The 23850-nt window shown below is 37.5% G+C and overlaps 7 protein-coding genes and 1 pseudogene across 9 annotated transcripts; 5 read left to right on the plus strand and 3 right to left on the minus strand.

The window, feature by feature from the left end:
- Window positions 1-1949: 1949 nt before the first annotated feature.
- LOC104711684 (protein S-acyltransferase 10) lies at window positions 1950-4668 on the plus strand. Its single transcript, XM_010428394.3, has 11 exons — window positions 1950-2289; window positions 2387-2501; window positions 2597-2671; window positions 2766-2837; window positions 3142-3273; window positions 3392-3425; window positions 3542-3651; window positions 3763-3846; window positions 3953-4036; window positions 4140-4205; window positions 4339-4668. The coding sequence occupies exons 1-11, from the start codon at window positions 2205-2207 to the stop codon at window positions 4502-4504; spliced, it is 1023 nt and encodes a 340-aa protein (XP_010426696.2). The 5' UTR covers window positions 1950-2204; the 3' UTR covers window positions 4505-4668.
- Window positions 4548-5686, minus strand: LOC147938925 (uncharacterized). Its single transcript, XM_087467337.1, has one exon. It carries the CDS (start codon window positions 5470-5472, stop codon window positions 4639-4641), a length of 834 nt encoding a protein of 277 aa, XP_087323463.1. The 5' UTR covers window positions 5473-5686; the 3' UTR covers window positions 4548-4638.
- A 2172-nt stretch (window positions 5687-7858) lies between these two features.
- LOC104711685 (uncharacterized) lies at window positions 7859-8862 on the minus strand (annotated as a pseudogene). Its single transcript, XR_015566690.1, has one exon. The product of XR_015566690.1 is annotated as an uncharacterized LOC104711685 (transcript).
- A 2628-nt stretch (window positions 8863-11490) lies between these two features.
- Window positions 11491-13138, plus strand: LOC104711686 (protein STRICTOSIDINE SYNTHASE-LIKE 4). Its single transcript, XM_010428395.3, has 4 exons — window positions 11491-11992; window positions 12074-12384; window positions 12466-12589; window positions 12680-13138. Exons 1-4 carry the CDS (start codon window positions 11594-11596, stop codon window positions 12956-12958), a joined length of 1113 nt encoding a protein of 370 aa, XP_010426697.1. The 5' UTR covers window positions 11491-11593; the 3' UTR covers window positions 12959-13138.
- Window positions 13139-13222: 84 nt separating this feature from the next.
- Window positions 13223-15109, plus strand: LOC104711687 (protein STRICTOSIDINE SYNTHASE-LIKE 6). Its single transcript, XM_010428396.2, has 4 exons — window positions 13223-13741; window positions 13835-14145; window positions 14239-14362; window positions 14592-15109. The coding sequence occupies exons 1-4, from the start codon at window positions 13340-13342 to the stop codon at window positions 14871-14873; spliced, it is 1119 nt and encodes a 372-aa protein (XP_010426698.1). The 5' UTR covers window positions 13223-13339; the 3' UTR covers window positions 14874-15109.
- A 29-nt stretch (window positions 15110-15138) lies between these two features.
- LOC104711688 (protein STRICTOSIDINE SYNTHASE-LIKE 7) lies at window positions 15139-16800 on the plus strand. Its single transcript, XM_010428398.3, has 4 exons — window positions 15139-15591; window positions 15682-15992; window positions 16083-16206; window positions 16302-16800. The coding sequence occupies exons 1-4, from the start codon at window positions 15193-15195 to the stop codon at window positions 16581-16583; spliced, it is 1116 nt and encodes a 371-aa protein (XP_010426700.1). The 5' UTR covers window positions 15139-15192; the 3' UTR covers window positions 16584-16800.
- A 39-nt stretch (window positions 16801-16839) lies between these two features.
- LOC147938926 (phosphoinositide phosphatase SAC7-like) lies at window positions 16840-21547 on the plus strand. The gene is made up of 21 exons (XM_087466833.1): window positions 16840-17174; window positions 17273-17418; window positions 17493-17576; window positions 17732-17859; window positions 17946-18037; window positions 18226-18283; window positions 18408-18464; window positions 18563-18596; window positions 18693-18773; window positions 19126-19232; window positions 19402-19488; window positions 19561-19638; window positions 19732-19802; window positions 19866-19964; window positions 20063-20162; window positions 20245-20353; window positions 20449-20521; window positions 20609-20702; window positions 20852-20944; window positions 21029-21095; window positions 21208-21547. Exons 2-21 carry the CDS (start codon window positions 17274-17276, stop codon window positions 21342-21344), a joined length of 1794 nt encoding a protein of 597 aa, XP_087322959.1. The 5' UTR covers window positions 16840-17174; window position 17273; the 3' UTR covers window positions 21345-21547.
- Window positions 21548-22173: 626 nt separating this feature from the next.
- Window positions 22174-23826, minus strand: LOC104711690 (putative protein phosphatase 2C 47). Of its 2 annotated transcripts, none has more exons than XM_010428400.3 (3): window positions 23568-23826; window positions 23225-23401; window positions 22174-23144 (listed from the first exon to the last, which is right to left on the minus strand). In XM_010428400.3, the coding sequence occupies exons 1-3, from the start codon at window positions 23715-23717 to the stop codon at window positions 22383-22385; spliced, it is 1089 nt and encodes a 362-aa protein (XP_010426702.1). In that variant the 5' UTR covers window positions 23718-23826; the 3' UTR covers window positions 22174-22382. The 2 variants fall into 2 exon arrangements, with proteins under 2 accessions (XP_010426702.1, XP_087322960.1); XM_087466834.1 differs by having other exon boundaries at window positions 23564-23781.
- Between the last annotated feature and the right edge of the window lie 24 nt (window positions 23827-23850).

Here is a 23850-nt window from a genome sequence, read left to right on the forward strand (position 1 = left end):
GCATGCTCCTCCTCTCTTTCCACTTGATTTCGTTTTTTTTATTACTTCTCAAGAGTCAAAACAGAAGAGTCTTACATAGATCATCAATTTTATAGATAATATCTATGTCACAAATGAACCACAATATTTAAGAAAATGTCTTTTGCCGATTTTGTACCCCAAAAAGAAAAGAAAAATGTCATTGGTATATTAGACTAGTAAGTACTTACTCTACAACACCAATGACCATCCCACGCTACTACAGCTATACCGACAATACACCATACTCTTCTGACAATGTTCTTTGATCATTTATCTAATTCAATTTAGACTTTGAGAATGTAATCACACATCGATTGGCTCATTCTTGCTAAAGTTTGGGTCTTTTGACTCGCGGATAAGCGCAATTATGGTTACATCCAGCTCTTGTTGAATCTGATAAACCATAAGTGGACATATATCCCAAAATCTTCTAACATACCAAGTCCATTACACCTTTTATCAGTAATGGTGAGTTGTGAAATCTTCTTGGTTAATAAGTTTTGAAGGAAACAAAACAAAGTACTCTTTATAAGAAAAAAAAAACATACAAACACTATTAGGCCCGTGATAATTATTGGGCCTAAGTTTACAAAAAGGCCCAACTAAAGACTGTCACTTCCTCCTTCCCTACTTCTGTCATCTCCTTGCCACTAAACAGTAATTAAAATATTAAATTAAGGGGTTATTGGATCCTTGATTTTAATGGATTTAGAAATCCTTATAAGATTTGGAAATCTACATGGAATCCATGGATTTTTAAATCAAATAATATGGATTTGAAAATCAAATAATGTGGATTTGAAAGTCAAAGAAAGTGGATTTGAAAATCCTAGAGAATAGAATTCAAAATTTATAAAAGGAAAATAGAATTTATAAAAATAATCTCTCACGTATCACTCTCAAGTGAATCAGTCAACATGTTTGATGTTATTGTCTCTCTCCACTAATTGGCATATTTTCTTTGTTGTTCTTGGGTTGTAAGAACAAAGAGAGGTTTGAAAAAAAAGTTCCTAATCTGAAAAAAAAAAGTTCCTAAGCTGAAAAAAAATGTTCGTTACGACGCAGTTAAAGTGATTCACCAGTTAGGAATGAAAGAAGTCTTTGTTAGCATGTTGACTGATGAGCGTTATGGTTGGATTAAGCGTAACGTGATGGTGCTAATTATTATTACTGACTATCACTGGCCGAAGAACACCTTTTCTGCTTTCTCATTAAAGAATTTCTTTCTCTCAGTATTGTTATGTCTGGTCTTATAGGTTAAATTCTTCATGATCTTTTTGTCGTTGGTTTGCTATTACAATAATGCAGAAATATTACGTTTAATATTACGATAATATTATGTTTAATATTACATTTCATGATCTGTATGCTTTTACGTTTCATTATCGTTGGTTTAATATTACGTCAATTGTATATAGGCGTACAATGTCCTTATGTTCAATTATTAACAATTGTCTGCATTTGGTTTTGCAGAGCTGTTGCATCTGCTTGACTAGATATAGAGATGACGAAGATGTAAGAGAGCTGCCATGCGCACATGTCTTCCATGTAGACTGTGTAGATAAATGGCTTAAAATCAATATTACGATAATGCAGAGAGGAAAAATATGTTTGCTATTATGATAATTCTGTATTGTTTGCTATTATACGTAGGGGGTGTTTTTTTTTTTTTCCAAATCCACCCAAATAACTAGGTGGAGACCAAGGATTTCCAATTCCTATATTTACAAGTAAAACATCTTTTCAAATCCATCCAAATCCAATATGAAATCAAATCCATACTCAAATCTTTAATAATGAATAAGGGGTCATTTTAATTAGGATTTAGAATTCATAGATCCAATAACATAGAATTTTAAAAAATATTTTAAAATGAATGATTGAATAACACATGATTTAACTTGGATTTCTAAATCCATTAAAATCGAGGATCCAATAACCCCCTAAGTCATTAGGCAAATAATATGTGCAATTAAATATCCAACCTTCTCTCTTTCTCTCTCTGTCTCTCTCTCTATCGCTTCTTCATAAACTATCTTCTTCAAAGATTACATTTTTTTTTTTGAAGATCTTGTTTTTGGCTTCTTCTTGCGCGATTTCTAATTTCACTGTCTCTTCTCTCCAATTTCCCCACAAATGTTTGCTTGAGAGAGATAGAGAGAGACAGAGGAGAGTCAAAAACGATGGGCGTATGTTGCCCATTCCTTCAACCGTGGGATCGAGCTCGGGACCAATTCTTCATCAACGTTCCTTGTCTCTCCGATCCTGGTTGGTTTACCCCAATTCCCTCTCTCTTTTCTTTTATTTAACGATCCGTGTTTCTGATTTCAGTAAACTAATTTTGTGTTTTGTTTGCTTCTTCCAGTTCGAAGATCTTCTCTGCTTCTGAAATTGGCACTAGTGTTACTCCACCTCGTCTTTATCGCCTTTCTCTTCTTTTTCGATTCAGAGTTTCTCGAGAAAACTAAACGAGATCCATGGTTTTTATCTCCTTCCTTCCTTCTTCTTCTTCAATCACTTGCAACCATTCTTCTATTTAGAGAGCTTAATTGTTTATTATCTTTACTCTAAACAGGTACATGGCTTCTTATTTCTTGCTCTTCTCTGCGACGCTTCTGCAGTATTTTGTAACTTCTGGCTCTTCACCTGGGTATATATTATATATCTAACTTCTGCCTAAATGTGTTTCATTTTTGATTCTTCAACTGAAAGTTTTTGACTTTCTTCTTTGTTTGTCTTTTTAGGTATGTTGTTGATGCAATGAGGGATGTTTGCGAGACTAGTGCAATGTACAGAAGCCCACCTGCCACCTCAATGTAAGACTTGTTATTTTGTTCTTGTCCTCACATGCTCTTTTTTTGAATTTGATGGAACAAGTGTGATAGACACTGGGATTGTCTGTATATAAAGGAGAGTGATGATAAAGTAAGTAAGGGTCTTTTGACCATTTTGGTTAGTAGTGGGAGCCTTTCTGCTAGGGGTTCTTGATTGTGATTCTGATTCTCAAAGATCAGAAATGCAGTTTTGTTATTTGAGTTCTTATCAAAAAGTGATGGAAGTGAATTCTACTTAACTGTGTCTCACTGTTGTGTTTATGCTTTTATTATTATTTAAGCGAAGACAACATGCTTCCACTAAAAGTGAGAGCTTAGTAGTTACTGTGGAAGGAGGATCAGCCTCAAATGTCAGAAGGCCTCCAACGCCTTGGGGGAAGTTAGTTGTGGACTTGTACCCTCCAGGAACCTCCATAAGGTACATATATAAACTTAACCAATGATTCGTACTGTGTTAATCCTTAAGAATCAGCTTATAACTAATTAACAATTGAGTAGAAAGGAGTGTACTGAATTGTTTTGTTTATAACTTGCAGAAATTTGACATGCGGTTATTGTCATGTGGAGCAGGTAACATTTGTTGTATGATTCAATTGGCCACTGTAGTTGTTCAGCTTGTTTTTTTACCTGTTTGTTCAAGTTTCTCCTCCCTTAATCTTTCTCTCAAAACATGTAATGCTTTGCAGCCTCCACGAACCAAACATTGTCATGATTGTGATCGATGTGTTCTTCAGTTTGATCATCACTGTGTTTGGTTAGGAACATGTATAGGCCAGAAAAACCATTGTAAATTCTGGTAAGCCTGCAAAATCTGAACCAGTACTGTTACATTGTCCAATAACTTGTACAGTTATGCATCAGAGTTTTTTGGTTTTTAGACCTCGTAAATGCGTTTCTATGATACCAGGTGGTACATCTGTGAAGAGACAACTCTATGCATCTGGACGCTTATCATGTACGTTGACTACCTGAGTAATGTAGCAAAACCTTGGTATGATACTTCCTCATCTCCCTTCAGTGTTTTCTCCAATTTCTTCTGAGGCCCTTTAGCCGCTCCAACTCATTAAAACATGAATTTTAAATGGAAATGTGAACAGGTGGAAGAATGCTATTATCATACTGCTGCTTGTCATATTGTCGATCTCCTTGATTTTTGTGATGCTTTTATTGATTTTTCACAGGTGGGTGTACACATTTTGTGTGGTACTTTTCACAATCTCATATCCTTCTGTTTTTTATTTGTCTAACTGCTTCTGTTTCTATTTCAAAACTGATTTCTTGCAGCTACCTAATTCTGACAAATCAAAGCACCTATGAACTTGTGAGACGAAGACGTATTCCATACATGAGGTATTCAATTCTTTTTCTATCACCCAGTAATAATATCAGGTTGTTTAACAAAAAGAAAACGAGAACATTTGGCTCTTCTAATTACTTTAGGGATGGGTTTGTTTGCCTGATACTAAAGCTGTTGGTTATTCAGGAATATCCCGGAACGAGTGCATCCTTTTAGCAAAGGAATTCGGAGGAACGTATACAACATCTGTTGCGGAAACCATAATCTAGACTCACTTCCTACTGCGTTTGAACTCGAGGATAGATCAAGACCTTATACTTGCATCGATATGTTGAAATGTCGCTGCTGCTAAGTTTTTTCTTTAATAGTTTTATACAGTACAAGTACCTCCATTGTTTCAGTGTCCAAAATCTATGTAAGGTAACATGTTTCCTCTAAAATTTGGATGATTTTGTATACATACATGGAATCCAATTAATGAGTTAATCATAAATGCAAAGAGAGTATGTTCAATAATGAAACTCTAGCTTGGATCATACGCCTGTACAATCTTTCAAGGGACTCCTCTAGATCTTCAACCGCAACATCTACGTTATCCAAGTTGGTCATCATAGACTTGATCCGATCCTTCTTTATCTCTTCTGCCAAGCTGAATCTTCGCAGTTCTTCGTCCATCGTCTGAAATTCGTTTCTGTGTCCAGTCCTAACTTGACCACTTGTACTAGCAACGTTTTTGATCACCAGTTTGGTGACCAAGGCCCATTTGGAAGGCCTGGGATTTGGCACAGCTGTAGATAGGGACAACAAGACTGTCCTAAAGGAACGGCATGTTTGGGAGCAAACTTGTTGGAGCAGTGTGATCAAGGGATGAGCGGACTCCGTGGAGGAAAGGCCGGTTTGTTTGAGCAACAAGAGTAGTTTAGCAATGTCCTTGTGAATCAATTTCCTAGAGCGGATAAAGGCTTTGACGTGGCAGCGTATGGTAGAATCTCCACTGTGTCTCTTCCGCCTGAAAGCAGAACGGAGGTCGCGGAGGCCATCCTTGATACGGCAAGTGATGTCTCTTAGCTTGGAACACAAATCAAGGTGTAAAAGGGAGAGATCAAGAAGGTTGGTGAAGAAAGAGTGATGAGGGAGTAGTAGTGAAGAAGGTGAGTCGTTAAAGAGATGAGAGACAGAGTCGTAAAGATGTGAGAGAAGCGAGAGGCTATTGTTATTATCTGCAGGAAGCTTATTGAGGAGTTGCAGAATCTGGTTAAGACCATGTGGGTGTATCCGAGCTGGTAAGCTACAAGACCGGACGTGGTAAGAAGTATCCATTGATGATGGGATTTTTTTTTTTTTTTTGAGATGGAGAGAGAGCTTTAGCTAGATAGAAATTGAATATATATATATATATAGGGGAAGAGATGTAGAAAGGTCAAATGAAATAGGATTAAGGGTTGTTAAAGTAAAAGCCACGTGAAGGGGATAATGTTCCATCAAAGCCCACTTCGTGTTCTTTTTTATGCCTTACTCTCACTTAAGTTATGATCTTGACAGAGATGTCATTAGAGTTCGCTCAATATGTACCTAATGTGCTAATTTCATGTCTTTGTACTATTTGATTTATCCTTTATTGAAGGAACAAATAATGTGATGTGCACCCACTTAGATCTTTGATTAGGCGAGAAAGAATCAAAACTAAGATTTTTTGTCATGCACCTCCTCAACTTTGGGCATTCGTAAACACCGTCATGCATGGATTTGGTGATTTTGTTCTAATTACTTAATTAGTGAGCATATCTTCTCTCTTATTTGTGTGATCAAAGGAAGATATAACACATCATCTAAAACACCAAATAATTTTACACTGAAAATGATTGATGAAAAGATATGGTGGTTGGATGTATAATACTAAATATGGGACCGTGTGCACGAGTGTCTTGTTGAATACTTCCAGAGGAAACGATTAATAATCAAATCACAATCGCGCACCGCTTTCCTTTTCTTAACTAATCTGAATTCATGAACTTGACTTGTCTCTATCAAAGTACAGCCTGCAACTACACATCATCTCTCATCTCTAATTAAGATTTACATATTCCAAATATCTCTACTCTTGCAAAATATCTAGCTACTACCCCTAACTATTAGGCTTTACATAATAATATCTCCCGTGTCTTGGATATATAACTTTTTTCTTTTTGATTTTTCTTGGATATGCAACTTTATTTGGTTTACAAGAAGATATTTCACTTGAGATATTTTTGTTCGATCCCATGCAATCAAGTTGTTGGTTTCTACGTGTATAACGAATTAAACTCCATGCACACTAGCCAACTAACTTTTTTCCTTGTTTTACATATTCAACCACTATAATAACCAATCCAACAAAAGAAATATGTACAATTAGTTGACACTAAGGTAGCATCGGCCATCGAGCGACGTTTTAAAAACCGACAACACTAAGTTTAGGTATTGCGAGTTAACGACGATAGACAAGAAAAAAGTTGGGCCATGTGAAGTCACGTTACTCTTGGATGGACCCTTCATTTACATAAAAATAGCAAACTATTTACATTACACTTGTTTCTCATTATTGTTTTGTTTGGGGTTTTGTCATTTTGTGTAATTATTGTGCCACCCAATTGCCATAATTAGTGAGCCATTGCCCCCATCACCTCTCACCTCTCTATTGCCTTCTCTCTCTCTACTGTCTCTTCCTTTCTTCTTCTCCAACTTCCATAAAATATCAACAATATGATATCATGATATTATGATAGAAAATTAAAGAGGTATGAAGAAGCCAAATGCTTTTGTTTCATGCCCCCATGTTTTTTTTTTTTTTGTTTATTATTATGCTCCATGTTTTCTCTTATGTATTTGGGTGATACAAAAGAAAGACCAAACTTTTGATATATATGCCCATTCTTTTCTTAGTAAGAAAGATGAGTAAAAGCCATGATTCCAACTATAATATAATTGTGTACCTCCATTTGATACTAAATGCCGTTTAAGAAACTTTTATTTAACATTTTCAATTTATTCCTACAAATTCAAGGTCTTGATTAGGGAAAAACATATATAATATACTAATATAAGATAAATACATACTATTAATTAATTTTAAAATTTCATCTATAATGAGACATAAAATATAATTTTGTATTGAAATGTGTTAGTTGTTTATATTTATTGCTAGTGTTTATACTGTTTATAACTTATACATGCATCTTATTAGTGAAAACAATATTGCCAACCAGGTTGCAAAAAAATGATTTATTTATGGTCTTTGTTATAAAAACTTTTCAAAAATTTCTAGATTTATTATTGGCTTATGATTACTTAGAAGAAGAGTACAATATAAAATTGGAATGGGGTCGGCCTCGTAGCAGCCTTGTACAGTTGCCTGTATAGCTGTGTGGGGACAAGAAGAATCAAAGATCCACTCCTCTCTCTCTCTTTTTTAATTCATTAACAAATTAAGAGGTTAACTAAATCACTAGCCCATCCGTAATTAAAGATCTTGATCATGTTTATGACGACTTTATCATCATTGGCTGTATCAAAACTCAATTATTAAAAAAATAATGCGCACGGGGGAGGATATTTCTACGCCAATGGTACACTGACGCATCATCAATATTTTCTCATAACATGTAAGTGTACGGACACAAATCTAACAAAGTTCTTATCGTACCTTCCCGAACTTTACTCTGTTGAGTTTCTTGAGCATTAAAAAGTGTCTGATTTATGTAGCTATATGATTTGCTGATTTACAATTACAATGGATCCATTAATTTCTTCATTATAAGAATCTGTATGTATTACTATTTTTGTATTGTGTACAATTAGAGACTAACTAGTTACTAAACTAGGAGTGTGTTGTAAGAATGTTAAGCAAATAAACTCTATATTGGACAAGCGACTTGAAAAGAGAATCAAGTGCAGCTTCAAGTCCTTCTGTTCTCTCTTCTAATCTCTCTAACATCTTCTTCATTTCCTTGGAGTTATCCCCATCTGAACGTAGAATCACATCCACGTTATGCAACTCGCTCATCTCTGACGATGATGATCGATGATGACCACCACCGATCAGCTTGGAGACGAATTTGAGAGAACATGTCTTTGTCTTCGTGGCGGATGTAGTAGACAGAAACATGAAAAGAGAGCGGAAGATGGAGACAGCGAGCTCGGTGGTCTCAGAGCCTTCCAACTTCTTGAGGCCAAGAAGAAGCTTGTTAGTCTCTTTCTTGGTCTTCTTCCTGAAGGCAAAGTACTCTTTGATCTGGACTTCCATGGATTTGTCTTTTCTCCTGAGTGCAGATTGAAGGCTAAGGAGATGCTCTCTGAGTGTAAGGATTAGGTTTCTCACGGCATCGCAAGAGTCTAGTAACGTGGCTGACACGTCAAGAGAACGTTCAGCTTGAGCTGTGGGAAGAGAGTGATTGAGTTGGTTAAGGGAATGGTAAAGCTCAGAGAGGTTAAGCAATGAGACTTGAAGAGATTGAGAATCAGATGAGTTTTGGAAGAGATGAATTTGAGTGAGAGCAGCTTGAAACTTAGCAGAAGGATGGTGAATTCTTGATGGAAGACTTATAGATCTAATAGGCATTTGGAGTTTGCTTTCAGGAAATGCCATGTTTCTTGATTCTTCTGCTGAAGAAAACGAAAGAAGAGAAGTTGGGTATATATATGAATGCGAGTGAAGGCATGTGCGTTAAACATGGGATATTATATTTGTTAAATATATAAACAGTGACTGTTTCGTCAAGCCACGATGCACATGGAGGGTGGTGAAGGAAGCTTTCAATGCTCTGTTTTATGCTCTGTTTTGAACGTGAAACAAATTCTAGAGGACCATAGATAGAGCCATAACTAGATGTTGCCTTTGTGATTCCCATTTGGATAGCCGGAGAGAGTGGGCTTGTCAGATGGAACAGACATGGAAACATTTGTCGCAGAGACCATTTTCAGATTTCAACTCGTTCTTGTTTCATCCAATTGTCAAGTTTTGTCTCTTATTATCTATTCACCATTGGTTCCCGAGACGGTTATTAACTGGAAAAAAGATGTCACAGCACTATAAAAGATACTACTACAAAAAAATATTGTTTTACATTTTCAATGAAATAATTTAAAATGAATTCCAATTTTATTCTTATAAAGTGCGTTTTATTACGTCAAATATATAGAGAAATTTGCAGAGAGTTGCGTTACTTGGAAAACAACATATTGTATTGACAATTTTTTAAATGTCGTCTTAATTTGTGTGAAAAAACAATTATCGAATGACACTTAATTAATTTAAAATCGACAAAATATTATATTAAGAATGATCCTAATCATGATTGTTTATAATTTTTTTATATATAATCATGATTGTTTATACTACAACTGTACATACTATAATTTAATGTGATTAGAATTTAGGAGGGCGGTTCAATGTTTTATGCCATAATAATGGACGTTTTATTATAAAGTTTTATAAAAATTTGATTGCAAAGGCTGTCACTAGATTCGTGATCAATTGGAAACATTGTAGACTGAGAGGGACAAGATTATGAATTAAGATAATGGTCTGTCTCCATTAACAGAGTTATGCTTATATGATAAATTTGTTTATTTAGGAAAAAAAAAAAAGAAGTATCATTGTGGATCGTATACATACGATATAATGCAAAATCACGGGACGATGTAATGTACGGGGAAATCTTAAAACTAGTACGTCGTCTCCGACAAGAGATCTGCATGGAATTCGATACATTGAACCTCTCGTCTCAAAGTGTTAATATCACACATCCTTCTCTGTCAAAGCCGCTCTTTGCGTAAAACTCAACTGAAACGTATGTATATCCAACAAAATATAGGAGCTGTTGGAAAATATAGTTATAAACTCCACGAACTTGTACTATCGAATGGACCACACACATACTCTGGTCGGATCAAGAACTAGAGAGATTCGTAACGTATTCTCCCATTTTACATGGTGAAGTTACAAAGTAGAGATTCCTGCTCGAAAATCGAAATTTTCTTCTCGATGAGAAATGAGGTGAGTGTATACGAACATACCTGTTCATGAGAAATGAATTAAATCGGTCATTCGGGTCTGAAACAATCATGAAGAAGAGGAATATGTAGCAACATCATCAACATTTAATTTAATTATAGCATCTATCTAGCTAATCAGGTTTATACAATACAACTAGACCTACTTTAATATTAGGAGGGAGTGCTGTTCAATGTTTTGTCCCCTCATTCACCAAAGACGTTTTATTAACTATAGTTTTTAAAAGATCGATTGAGTGCTTCAAGGCTGCCATTGGATTCATAGATCATATTAGGGCTGGGCAAAATAACCGATAACCAAATAACCGACCGAAACCGAACCGAAAAAAACCAAACCGAACCGAACCGAAATTCTTCAAATACCCGAATGGTTAGTAAAAATCTATATCCAAACTAACTGAAACCGAACCGAACCGAACCGACAATTAAATGGTTAACCGAAATATCCGAAAACCTAGAAGATATCAAATATTATATACTTAATATTATGCAAAACTATAAAATAAACTTAAAATATAAATTATTTCTAGATTCAAAACAATTAAATATTTTAAATAATCAATATATGTAAATGTTATTATTTTGAATTTACAAAGTTAAATACTATTTTGTAAAATTGAATCCATATTTTTCCCTTTTTTGTATTTTTGTTATTGTATATTTGGTTAATTTTGGTTATATTCGGTTAGTTTTGGTTATATTTGGTTTATTTGGTTAATGTTAATATAATTTATGTTAGTTATGGTTATTTATTTAAATAACCAAACCGAAACCGAACCGAAAGAAACCGAACCGAACCGAACCGAAATTTCAAAAATATCCAAATGGTTACTATATTACTATATCCAAAATAACCGAAACCGAATACAACCGAACCGAAACCGAATGGTTAACCGAATGCCCAGGCCTAGATCATATGATCAAAATTGGAAGCATTGTTGAGGGAGAGAGACAAGATTATAAACCAATATCATGGCTTGTCCCCGTTTATAAAAAAATGTTATGGCTGTATATAAACCTTGTTTATTTAGAAAAAAAAAAAGAGATCATGTACGGGTAACTTTTATTATTGTACGTTTCAGACAAAAGATCTTCATAAAATTTGATACATTGAACCTCCTCTCAACATCAATCTCCACCACATTCAAAAAAAAAAAAAAAACTACACATTCAAAAATGGGCTAGATAATGTAGGCCCAAACATTACTCTTTGTTTTAACGGTGGGCCAATAATTAAAGCCCATGAGGTCAGACTAATCGAATGGTGGTTATTTAGTTGCTCTTATTAGTTACGTAACGTACACTACTACCAGTGAAACGTGTTCTTGAACCACTTCAAGATGTCTTTTGAGTGTTCATTGTCTTTTTCCGTAAACCCAATCCATCTACAATGCTTGTGTTCTTCTCCACTCGTTTTCTCTTCTTCTCCATCTTCGTCCCTTTCCTCATCTCCATCGTTCTCTACCAACTCGACTCATTCGACCCCGTTCCTTTTCCCGCTGACTCACTCATCTCCTCTGCTTCCTCAATCCCACCGCTTATAAATGACAGATTTCTCACCGGAGCTGAGTTTATCGGCGTTGGTTTTCTCAATAGCCCTGAAGATATCGCTTACCATAAGGACTCTAATCTCATCTACACTGGTTGTGTAGATGGATGGGTGAAACGAGTCAGTATCCACGACTCGGTTAATGAATCAGTCGTAGAGGATTGGGTCAATACAGGAGGTAGACCACTCGGTATTGCTTTCGGACTCCACGGTGAAGTCATCGTCGCAGACGCAAACAAGGTTTTTGGGCTCGTTAATAAACTGAAATCGAATTTGTGAAAAAAAAATATGAAACAGAGGTGAGTTTGTTTGTGTGTGTAGGGATTGTTGAACATAAGTGATGACGGGAAGAAGACGGAGTTGTTGACGGATGAAGCGGAAGGAGTTGGATTTAAGCTGACGGATGCAGTCGTCGTTGCAGATAACGGCGTTTTGTATTTCACTGATGCTACTTATAAGTACAATATCCATCAATTTATCTTTGATTTCTTGGAAGGCAAACCACATGGACGTCTCATGAGTTTTGATCCGACAACACGTGTTACACGTGTCCTCGTCAAAGACCTCTACTTTGCTAATGGTGTATCCTTGTCTCCTGATCAAACCCATCTTGTCTTCTGCGAAACCATCATGTATGTGCTTTGAACTCTCTAAGTTTTCGACTCAAAATCAATTCGCAATGAGTTGATCTATGGATATCTCTGTTTATATAGGAGAAGATGTAGCAAATATTACATCAATGAGGAGCGTGTGGAAGTATTTATTCAAGGCTTACCAGGTTATCCAGATAACATTCGGTATGACGGAGATGGACATTACTGGATTGCATTGATTTCGGTATTTATACAAAATTGAAATCTTTTCTTTTAAAGTTAATTTGTTTGTTTGTATCATTTCTTTTTGGGATCAATTTTGTTGTGAAAACAGGAAGTAACAACACCGTGGAAGCTCGCGATGAAATATCCTTTCTTGAGGAAACTCATATACATAGCGGCTAAGTATGGCGTGGAACTACTGTTTATAAAGAACGCAGGCGTTATGCAAGTGGATTTGAATGGGAAACCCATCGCATTATACCATGATCACCCATTCTCTCACATAACAAGCGGAGTCAAGATTGGGAACCATCTCTATTGTGGGAATCTTTTGCATTCCTACATTACTAGACTCGATCTCTTGAAATACCCTGCACAAAAGAAGCTATGATGAGTACAACCAAGTACATCATGTTTATAAGGAATAAGGAACTTTTAATATTTTAGGGTGTATTCACATCACATGTCACTAAAATGTAAAAACATCGTCGTACTCTCTCAAATATATTAGTAGCCTGAAACAATGTATACAAAAACCATACAAAAAAAAGAAAGTTCTGCACATACAAAACCGGGCCTGATGATATAGGCCGGCCCAAATATTAGTTAAAAGCGTACGAGAGATTTCAATCAGAATGGTTAACGTAAACGGACCGTACTAACTACTACTGAACAAAGAAGTCAACGACAGTCATCATCAAATCGATCCAAATTTGGTATCTTCTTCTTCTTCTTCTTCTTCTTCTTCTTCTTCTTCTTCACCAATAGCACAATGCCTGCTTTAATCTTCTCCTCTCGGTTTCTCTTCTTCACCGTCACCCTCCCTTTGCTCGTTTCCATCGCTCTCTACCGACTCGACACCTTTGACCCAGCGCACCACCCCGCTGACTCACTAGTCTACTCTAATGCTTCAATCCCGCCGCTTATCAACGACAAACTTCTCACCGGAGCTGAGTTTATCGGCGTCGGTCTCCTCAATAGCCCCGAAGATATCGCATACCATGTAGACTCTGGTCTCATCTATACTGGCTGTGTTGATGGATGGGTGAAACGAGTCAAGGTCGCCGAGTCGGTTAACGACTCAGTCGTTGAGGATTGGGTTAACACTGGAGGTAGACCGCTCGGTATCGCTTTCGGAATCCACGGCGAAGTCATCGTCGCAGACGCTTACAAGGTTTGGTTGCGTTATATATATATATTTTTTTTTGCTTTTCGAAATCGGATTTTGAAAAGTCTCAAATCGTAGATTTGTGGTTTGTATGTAAAGGGACTGTTGAATATAAGCGGTGACGGGAAGAAGACGGAATTGTTAACGGACGAAGCGGACGGCGTTAGGTTTAAGTTGACGGATGCAGTCGTCGTTGCGGATAACGGCGTTTTGTATTTCACAGATGGTTCTTATAAGTACAATGTCCATCAGTTTATTTTTGATATCTTGGAAGGTAAACCATATGGACGTCTCCTGAGCTTTGACCCCACCACACGTCTCACACGTGTGCTACTCAGTGGCCTTTACTTCGCTAATGGTGTCTCTATGTCTCCTGATCAGACCCATCTCGTCTTCTGTGAAACCCCCATGTCTCTCTCTCGCTCTCATACATCTTTCTATGTGTGCATTAATTGAATCCTCATGATCTCAATTTGTATTTTTTTTGTTGTTGTTAATAACAGAAGAAAATGCAGTAAGTATTACATTAATGGAGGGCGTGTGGAGGTGTTCATTCAAGGCTTACCAGGTTATCCAGATAACATTCGGTACGACGGTGATGGGCATTACTGGATTGCAATGCCTTCGGTATGTGTGTAACATTGAATTCCTTTCTTTATTAGAGTCACTTAATTGAGTTTGGTTTAGGTGATATGTCTTGGTCATATTCGGTGGTATATGTGTGTACATTTCTCATTTGGCTTTGGTTTAGGGGAATTGTATATAGCCATCATTAGATTTAGACCAGAGGACTATAACCAACTAAATATATGATTATGTATCATCTTTTGTTGATCACTGTTGTTATACCCTGCAGGGAGTAACAACGCTGTGGAAGCTTGCGATGAAATACCCGTTCTTGAGGAAAATCACAGCCATAGTAGCCAAGTACGGATACGAACCTATGTTCATGGAGAATGCAGGCGTTATGAAGGTGGATTTGGAGGGGAATCCCATCGCGTACTACCATGATCAGACACTCTCTCACATAACCACCGGTGTCAAGATTGGGAACTATCTCTATTGTGGAAGTCTCTCGCATTCACGCATCATCCGACTCGATCTCTTGAAATATCCTGCACAGAACAAGAAGCTTTGAAACCACACAAAAAGTTCATAAAGTAGCCTGAAACAATGAATACAAAAAGTAGCCTGTAATGAATATAGTTTTAAAGCCCACGAGGTTTCCACTATTGAAGGGTTTAGTAGTTTACCAAACACAACCCCTAACAAAGAATATTAGTATTGTTGAGTCAACGATGATCTGCGATCTCATCATCGTCAAACCAACGTGTCTTTTAATTGTTTTTTTTAATTAAATAATCTTCTTCATCATCAAATCACACTACAAAATTTGGCGTGTTCATCATTATTGTTCCCACTTCCCACAAACCCCAAACCTGTGTCTGTCTACAACAATGCCTGTCTTTTTCTCCTCTCGTTTTCTCTTCTTCTCCATCATCGTCCCCTTATTTCTTTCCATCGCTTTATACAAACTCGACACATTCGACCCAGCTCCGGTTACTTCAGATGCATTCACTTCCTCTACTACTTCACTCCCGCCGCTTCTCAACGAAAAATTTCGCACCGGAGCTGAGTTCATCGGCGTCAATGTTCTCCATAAACCCGAAGACATCGCTTACCATAAAGACTCTGGTCTAATCTACACCGGCTGCGTAGACGGATGGGTGAAACGAGTCAAGGTCGCCGACTCAGTTAACGACTCGGTCATAGAGAACTGGGTCAACACTGGTAGTAGACCCCTCGGACTCGCTTTCGGACTCAACGGTGAAGTCATTGTAGCAGACGCCTACAAGGTTTCGGATCTTTGATTTTATTACAAGCCTGCCTAATCTTAAATCTCAAATCTTAGGTTTGACTTTTTGTTTTGTGTGTGTTCTGTGTAGGGACTGTTGAACATAAGCGGTGACGGGAAGAAGACGGAACTGTTAACGGACGAAGCTGAAGGGTTGAGATTTAACTTGACGGATGCAGTCGTCGTTGCGGATAACGGCGTTTTGTATTTCACAGATGCGTCTTCCAAATACAATCTCCATCAACTAAATCTTGAGATGTTCGAAATGAGACCATATGGTCGGCTCTTGAGCTATGATCCCACCACACGTGTCACTCGTGTTCTTCTCAGAGACCTTTACTTTGCTAATGGCATCACCATTTCTCCTGACCAAACTCATGTCATCTACTGTGAAACTCCCTTGTATGTGCATATTTATTTAATCAGTTTAACATTTCATTTTTAGTTATCAATTGGCAATGAGTTGATTATATTGGTATGCGAATTATGTAGGAAAAAATGTAGCAAGTATTACATAGAGGAGGAGCGTGTGGAGGTATTCATTGAAGACTTACCAGGTTATGTAGATAACATCCGTTACGATGGAGAGGGACATTACTGGATTGCAATACCTTCGGTAAACAACTATACAAATCCTTTCTCTTATATATATATAACTTGATGGATTGACAGGAGCTGTTGTATGATATTGTTTTTGATTTGTTGTTGTAGGTAGTAACAACGTTGTGGAATATCTCGTTGAAGTACCCTTTCTTAAGGAAACTAGCAGCTATGGTGGCTAAGTACGGTGTGGACCTTATGTTTATGGTGGATGCAGGGGTTATGCAGGTTGATTTGGATGGTAATCCCATCGCATACTACCATGATCCGAAACTATCTCACATTGCTACTTGTGACAAGATTGGGAAATATCTATATTGTGGAAGTCTCATGCATTCCCACATGCTTCGAGTTGATATCCAGAAATATCCTGCACAGAAGAAGCAGCTTTGAAAACATCATGTTTTTTTTACAAATAAGGAAATTTTCCATTTTAGGATGAGTATACCACTGTCACAATATGTAAAACTCATCGTCTCTTAGAGAATTAATGATGATGATGATGATAGATCTATCTCTCTCCCTCTCTGTCTTTTAATGTTTTTTTGTCTCTCTCTCATAGATGTGTATGACATTGATTCCAAGAGTGTGACTGTGACTTGCGTTGATTTTTCTCTTTTCTTAAGATGATTTGTGTGACTAAATTAGAATTGATCAGAAGATTATTGTAAAGAAGAGACTTAGGGAGAATCCGAGTCTAAAATAATTAATCAAGTAATCTGTGAAATAGCATCATAATAAATGGTAGGAAGCAGGAATCGAACCGAGGACCTGTGAGAATCTAGCTGGCTTGGAAAGGTACATGTGATGTGGTCGCGCACTAATTAGGAGGATTCAGGGAGTCATCAAGACTTGATCCAACAATTAAACGCAAAAAATCATTTGCACGTTCTACGCAAACTCCATAATTTTCAATTTCCTCTTCTTCACAATTTGCTGACGTTTCTCGGCGAAGCTTCAGATCTCACCTTTCCCCAAGCTCAGGTGATCTTTTCATTCATCTTCGTTCCGTTCGCTGTTAGAGATTCTCTTCTATTTAGCTTACCCCTTTACGATTTAAGATTTTCCTGTTTAATTTGTAGTATGGAGGCAGCTGATTCTCGGAACAAATTGCATTCCCGGCTACGTTTATGGGAATTTCCTGATCAGTATGTTATCGAGCCAGCTGATGGTTCAGGCGCTCATTGTTTGGATATTAGTCGTCTCGATGCTTCCATGAAGCTCATCGGTTGGTTTTCAATTCTTAATTCGTTTTTTTTTGGGTGCTTTTACTGGCAATGGTTGATGATGTCTCATCCTCAGATCAAGTTCCAGAATGCAATTCCGTGCGTGTCCCTAAAATCCATGCCATATATGGTGTGGTTGGGATGTTGAAGCTCCTTGCAGGTTAGAAACAGTTATCATGTTGAAACGATACTGTATATAGATAGACTTGTGTGTATGCTTAAGGTGTTTCTGCTTAATTTCAATTTTTAGATCTGAAACATATCTATCCGAGAGCTTTATTTTATTTTATTTAATTGCATATTCTGTCACTTCAGGATCATACTTGGTGGTTGTAACCGAGAGTGAACGTGTTGGCTCGTTTCTGGGTCATCCTATATTCAAAGTTACAACGCTTAAGGTTCTTCCTTGTGATCATTCACTTAAAAACTCTCCTGAAGAACAGGTAAACTATGTGGCTTGTTTTTGTTTTTCTGTGAAGTATGTAATGATGGATATCAGAATCTCAAAGTGTTGTATCAATTTCGGCAGAAAAAGATGGAGACTGAGTTCTCCAAGCTGCTAAGTGTGGCAGAAAAGACAACTGGTCTCTATTTCTCATATGAAGTTAACTTAACACTGAGGTAATCAGCTCATCTTCTTCCTTATGATGTTCTGTGGTTACACATTGATGTTGAAAATTACATATGTTATATTTCTGTACTAAGGCATGCTGCACAAATCAGTTTTATCTAAAAATATCTGACATTATACTCTGAAAGGACTCAATAGTTATTTCCTTTTAGTTTCATATTTATTTTTGTGATTTCAGCTCACAACGCTTGCATGATTTGGGTGTTGAGTCTAAGTCACTTCCTCTGTGGAGACAGGTGACCAATATAGCTCCTTTTGTGAATATTATCAAACTTTGGAAGCATTAGTTAGCCTTTCCTTGCTGCATGTCTGTGGCAGAACTGAAAATAACTTCTACTGGTGTTGCGTTCTTTTTGACAGGCTGAGCCGAGGTTTCTTTGGAACAATTACATGCTGGAAGTATTAATCGATAATAAGGTGTGTATCCCTGAGGTTCTTTAAATTTATCACATCCCCTTGTTTTCCTACTTGCTGAATATCTTACCCTTGTTTTCATTTGTGTCTTAAATTTGCAGCTTGATCAGTTCTTGCTTCCGATAATTCAAGGGAATATCCTTTTTTCACTCCCTCCCTCTTTCAACAATATCCCTTCTTTTCATGGTTACATTTTATTATAAAATGAAAATTTCCTTAACCTGTAATCACGCTTTAATAGTTTTGAAACTGCCATTGGAAGAGATATTGTTGATGTTACTCTGATTGCAAGGAGATGCACTAGGAGAAACGGTACATATCTCTATGTGCAATTTTTACTCTTTATACTTTGATTGCAAATTGTTTGATAGGTTTTATTATTCTAATATGTAGCGTGAATGTGTAAGTAGGTTGCTGGGACTTCAGTTATTTGTTTTACTACTAGGACCTTTTTACCAGAATTAGGCAAGAAACCTAGATATTGACAGAACTTGCTGGGACTTGTTATGAGAATAGGAAAGTGCGATGGTTGGCACCTTAACATCAGTTTAAACTTATTTCTATTAGATAGATAGGAGACATATATGTCCTTGTCTGCAGGAAATTTAGATGATGGGTATTGTGTTGTGACTGTTTCACCCTCTTATCTTGGATCATTTACAAGGTACGCGTATGTGGCGAAGAGGAGCTGATCTTGATGGCTATGTTGCTAATTTTGTGGAGACTGAGCAAATTGTACAGATGAATGGATATTCGTCATCATTTGTTCAGGTGGTTTTTACATGCTTGCATATTCTATTTTCCCTTGTGCTGCAAATCTTTGGTCATTTTGTAGATACATTATTCACATACTTTTTTGCATATAATTATCCCCCGAGATTGAGTTATCCACGAGCCCACGATTGAATTCGTAATGTTATTTCAACTCCTATATATGCAGGTCAGAGGATCCATACCTTTTATGTGGGAGCAAATTGTCGATCTGACTTACAAGCCGAAATTTGAGATTGTCCAACCTGAAGAAGCTGTAAGTACTAATTAACTAACCACTTGCTCTTTGCGTACTTTAAATAACTTGTATTGGGTGCTTCTCTTGCAGACACGGATAGCTGAGCGGCACTTTTTGGACCTAAGGAAAAAATATGGATCAGTTTTGGCAGTTGATCTTGTTAATAAGGTACAGTTATGTGACTGAAGGTGTGGTGCAGGTCATATTTGTGCATTGCATAAATCTACTTTAACTTTTATTCATTAATATTTCTCTAATCAGCATGGTGGCGAGGGGCGCTTAAGCGAGAAGTATGCTAGTGTTATGCAACACATAACTGGGGATGATATAAGGTAGTCAATCTGTTCCTCTAATGTGCTTTTAGAAAGTTTGCTTATTGTCTTCAACTCTTGTAGATATCTGCACTTCGATTTCCATAAAATCTGTGGGCATATTCATTTTGAGCGCTTATCAATTCTGTATGAGCAGATCGAGGGGTTTCTCGAACAAAATGGGTATGACTTTCTTGGACATTTCTAGTTAATTAATCTTGAAATCTGAGTAAGTATAAATAAAAAATGGAATGTCATTTTGAGTTACCTGAATTACACAGGTACTTTCTGTTGAATGAAAAGGGTGATAAAATGAAGGAGCAGCTTGGTGTTGTCCGATCAAACTGCATAGACTGCTTAGACCGTACAAATGTCACCCAGGTTAGTCATAATACTATGCTGCTGCTCCTCTGATCTCATTAGCATTTGCTCATCCATGCTGCATACTTCCTGCCAAGTGCAGAGCATGATAGGTCGAAAGATGCTAGAACTTCAACTCAAAAGGATCGGTGTTTTTGGTGCTGAAGAAACCATAAGCTCACATCTGAATTTTGATGAACGCTATAAAATATGTCAGTCTCCTATCTTTGTAGGAAATCTGATATTGCACTACTTAGATGTAAAGTTTGAATTTATACGTGTTGCTTATGTGCTTTTCGCCTTTCAGTATGGGCTAATCATGGTGATGAAATCAGCATTCAGTACTCTGGTACTCCTGCACTGAAAGGAGATTTCGTCAGGTACTTTTGTGATATGTTTAATCTAGTAGTGTTTTTTAGATGTACTCTACATGCCATCTAATGTGTCTCTAACCGGCTCAATACTAGGTATGGACATCGGACTGCCCATGGTGTCGTTAAAGATGGTTGGAGCTCCCTTGTACGCTATTACCTGAATAACTTTGCTGATGGAACTAAGCAGGTCAGTGACTTTCATTCTCAGCAACTATACTTGTATTACATAATTATGTTCAGTAGGATACCTAGAACTGTGTGCTACTACTTGTGGTATCACTTATCCCTGTAACTGGAATGTGTCCTGACTCTACTTAATATGGCTGTGTGCAACAGGATGCGATTGATCTCCTGCAAGGGCACTATATAGTTGCTGTGAGCCGAGACATGGCACCTGTGCCTCAAAAGGGAGGCCTTGAGGCTGTAGCTGTAAGCGTTCGTCAATGAACTATTTTTCACTTTCTTAGCACACAAAGAATTCTAGTCTTATAACGAAGTAATTTCATTTCTCAGAACTTCCCAGTGGCATTGTTCGTGGTTCTGATCAGTTTCTGGTTTGCAACAATGTCTCTGAAACAAGGTAAGTACTGTATGATCTTTCTTTTGCTGAATAGTTAGATTTTCTGTCAAACTTAATCTTAAACTGTGTTTGACAAAAAAAAAAAAAAAAAACTGTGTAAATTTCTGAGCAGTTGGGAGTGATTATAAGCATAAGCACTTGTTCTTCTCATTGCTGTGGACGGGGATGTGTGTGGGCATAACTGCACTAGTGAGGGCCAATGGTCGGATCTTCTGCAACCGGCCTCGTCTGCACAAGCCCAGATCCTGATTTATTTTCTTCACTGGGGTGACCATTGTGATCACATGGAGCTCAAGTCGGAGCCAAAAGTTTTCTCTTTTTGTTATTTCATTGTATTAAAGTTGGACCTTGTGACGCCAGCTAGAGGCAATTGTCTCAGGTGGATAGCCCTTAAGATTTAACACTCCCACAACAACCATCAATTACTCGATACAGTTACACATGCTTCTTCATATTCGTTCTTTCTATGATTCATCGGTCCGAAAAATGGTTTTCCAAAGACTCCAAAATTCAAATTGGCGTGTAGGAATTAGAGCAAGACAAGGAACAAGCAAATCTATCTTGTAAATAATGTGCTGATTATTCGTCTAAGAGTGGTTAGAGCACGAATATAACATCCACGTTCCCCGCCAAACCTCAGCTCCCTATTTTCAAATTTTGTTCATTTTGAGTTTCTGTATCGCAATGAGAGCGGATGCTAGCTCACCTCTGTTGATCACTTGATCGTCTGATCCTTAGTGACTTGTCTTCTTCGACCGTGCTCTGTCTCACTGCAGAATTTATCATGCTGCTTGATAGATCAAGCCACCAAGGGCAGAAGAGTCATGCATATTATAGGTAGTTTCTGCCGTTTCCTACGCGCATCTTAGGATATTTTCTGCGTTTGTTTCTAAGAGATTTTGGTACTGCATTGTTGCTTGATAAAAGCTAAAGGAAGGAAAGTGGGAAAGAACACCAAGGATCCAAACAAACCAAAGAGGCCTCATCAGTAGTTCAGGTAGCAGTTTCAATGAAGCAAATCCAGGCAATAACCATATCTGAATGTTTTGCTTCATTTGTTAAATTATGAACCAAAATATGAATCATTTAAATATGGTAAGATCTACCGTATAAAAGAATGGGTCAAATTCCTTACAAAAAGAATAATGGAATCAATCAAAACTTGGGAAAACCAGAGAAAAAAAAGCACACAACCTCTAATCTCTGACGTTTCCTATCAAAAGAGGAAACAAAAAAAAAGAATAAAAGCAACTCTCTTACCTTTTCTCTCAACTTGCTCAGTTTCCTTCACAACTCGTTCAAAACGCCTTTGAGGAGATCCAATCCCTCAGCAGAGATGCTCCTCCTCTTATGCGACTTAGGGATCTCAATCCGAGGAGGCGGTTCGAGAGAGAAACAGACAACCACTACAGTAAGATTATCACAGCTGTTGCGTTGTAGTGCCTCCTTGACCAGAGCTTGAGAGCATTTCTCAGGATCATTATGCTGCATCAGCTCCCTCCTCACCATTGTCACAGCACACTGGCTGCTCATCACATCCCAGAGTCCATCACATCCCATTATAAGAAACTCATCCTCTTCAGTCAGCACAATCTCCTCCAGCTCAGGCTCACAGCTAAGCGGACAGAGTGAACCTTTAGCTCCCTTAATGTGCCAATCTCCTAAAGCTCGAGCCACGGAGAGCTGCCCGTTAAGATAACCATCATAGATAACACCACCAAGCTTCTCAATACGTAGCCGCTCAGAAGTACAGTTCGGCTTGTGGTCCTTTGACAGCTCAATGGCTCTGCCACGTTTCCCCAACACTGCTCTGGAGTCACCAGCGTTCGCAATCAACATTGTCTTGTCCAAGATGAGAGCAGTGAGTGCAGTGGTACCAGATGATCTATCGAGACAAGAAGCATCAGCTAAAGCATGATCAGTCTTGACAAAAGCACTCCTTGTTGCCTTCTTAGTGCTGGTTGGGAAATGTTTATCTTCCATTACAAGCTTCATAATGTTATCCTTTGTGAATGATGCAGCATCAACACCTCCATGTCCATCAAACACCTTTTCATATAACACAACCACATTTTAAAAACAGAGCATATTTTTGAAATTTTGATGATACATATCTTTATATATGATACCCCATAGAAAGCTCCAGTGGATGAACCAATATGCTCAGTGAGATCATCCACACAAATGAATTCATCTTCCATAGATTGCTTCGGTCCTTTATCAGACCAGCTTCCAGATCTGAACACAGGCTGGAAGGTTGAGTTTACTCCTTCAGGAGATTTTGCACCAAATCTCTCATCTCCTTCCTGAGAACAATCATTAATTTTGACAATGTGAGTTAAACAAAAGATCCCATTTTGTCATCTGTAACATCCAAAGTGTGATCTGTTCGTGATCGTGCAAATACAATCATCAACGAAATCAAGATTATGAAAAGAAAAGAAAAAAAAGCAAAGAAGAGAATGAACCAACGGAATCGATCAACCAAGCAGTGCTATTGCAATGGCGCATTGCAGAGATGTTGTTCCTAGGAGGCTTGCCAGAGGAGCTGAGGTTAGCCATTTTGTCATCTGTAACATCCAAAGTGTTAATCATCGGAGAAACTTCAGTCACCGGTGCCATTTTTTTTCCAGATTCCGATCAAAAGCTTTCTTTTTTTTGTCAAAATCAAAATCAAAATCATCTCTTTTTTTTTTAAATAGTAAGTAGTATAAAAATAGCTTTTTTTATTGTTTTGTTTCCTTCTTCCTTCCTC

This window comes from Camelina sativa, chromosome 9, assembly GCF_030686135.1.
Source record: "Camelina sativa cultivar CO46 ecotype springtype chromosome 9, ASM3068613v1".
In the NCBI taxonomy this organism is placed as follows: domain Eukaryota; kingdom Viridiplantae; phylum Streptophyta; class Magnoliopsida; order Brassicales; family Brassicaceae; genus Camelina; species Camelina sativa.

Excerpts from the sequence above, each read along its gene's own strand:
- LOC104711684 (XM_010428394.3), top strand. The coding sequence starts at position 2,205 with ATGGGCGTATGTTGCCCATTCCTTCAACCGTGGGATCGAGCTCGGGAC. Across the intron at positions 3,652-3,762 it reads AAAAACCATTGTAAATTCTG|GTGGTACATCTGTGAAGAGA; the intron begins GTAAGCCTGCAA and ends CTATGATACCAG. Across the intron at positions 4,206-4,338 it reads AGACGTATTCCATACATGAG|GAATATCCCGGAACGAGTGC; the intron begins GTATTCAATTCT and ends TTGGTTATTCAG.
- LOC147938925 (XM_087467337.1), bottom strand. The coding sequence starts at position 5,472 with ATGGATACTTCTTACCACGTCCGGTCTTGTAGCTTACCAGCTCGGATA.
- LOC104711686 (XM_010428395.3), top strand. The coding sequence starts at position 11,594 with ATGCTTGTGTTCTTCTCCACTCGTTTTCTCTTCTTCTCCATCTTCGTC. Across the intron at positions 11,993-12,073 it reads TCGTCGCAGACGCAAACAAG|GGATTGTTGAACATAAGTGA; the intron begins GTTTTTGGGCTC and ends TTGTGTGTGTAG. Across the intron at positions 12,385-12,465 it reads GTCTTCTGCGAAACCATCAT|GAGAAGATGTAGCAAATATT; the intron begins GTATGTGCTTTG and ends CTGTTTATATAG.
- LOC104711687 (XM_010428396.2), top strand. The coding sequence starts at position 13,340 with ATGCCTGCTTTAATCTTCTCCTCTCGGTTTCTCTTCTTCACCGTCACC. Across the intron at positions 13,742-13,834 it reads TCGTCGCAGACGCTTACAAG|GGACTGTTGAATATAAGCGG; the intron begins GTTTGGTTGCGT and ends TTGTATGTAAAG. Across the intron at positions 14,363-14,591 it reads ACTGGATTGCAATGCCTTCG|GGAGTAACAACGCTGTGGAA; the intron begins GTATGTGTGTAA and ends TATACCCTGCAG.
- LOC104711688 (XM_010428398.3), top strand. The coding sequence starts at position 15,193 with ATGCCTGTCTTTTTCTCCTCTCGTTTTCTCTTCTTCTCCATCATCGTC. Across the intron at positions 15,592-15,681 it reads TTGTAGCAGACGCCTACAAG|GGACTGTTGAACATAAGCGG; the intron begins GTTTCGGATCTT and ends TGTTCTGTGTAG. Across the intron at positions 16,207-16,301 it reads ACTGGATTGCAATACCTTCG|GTAGTAACAACGTTGTGGAA; the intron begins GTAAACAACTAT and ends TTGTTGTTGTAG.
- LOC147938926 (XM_087466833.1), top strand. The coding sequence starts at position 17,274 with ATGGAGGCAGCTGATTCTCGGAACAAATTGCATTCCCGGCTACGTTTA. Across the intron at positions 18,597-18,692 it reads GCTTCCGATAATTCAAGGGA|GCTTTAATAGTTTTGAAACT; the intron begins ATATCCTTTTTT and ends ACCTGTAATCAC. Across the intron at positions 19,639-19,731 it reads CAGTTGATCTTGTTAATAAG|CATGGTGGCGAGGGGCGCTT; the intron begins GTACAGTTATGT and ends TTCTCTAATCAG.
- LOC104711690 (XM_010428400.3), bottom strand. The coding sequence starts at position 23,717 with ATGGCACCGGTGACTGAAGTTTCTCCGATGATTAACACTTTGGATGTT. Across the intron at positions 23,402-23,567 it reads CTGCTTGGTTGATCGATTCC|GAAGGAGATGAGAGATTTGG; the intron begins GTTGGTTCATTC and ends GATTGTTCTCAG. Across the intron at positions 23,145-23,224 it reads CCACTGGAGCTTTCTATGGG|GTGTTTGATGGACATGGAGG; the intron begins GTATCATATATA and ends TTATATGAAAAG.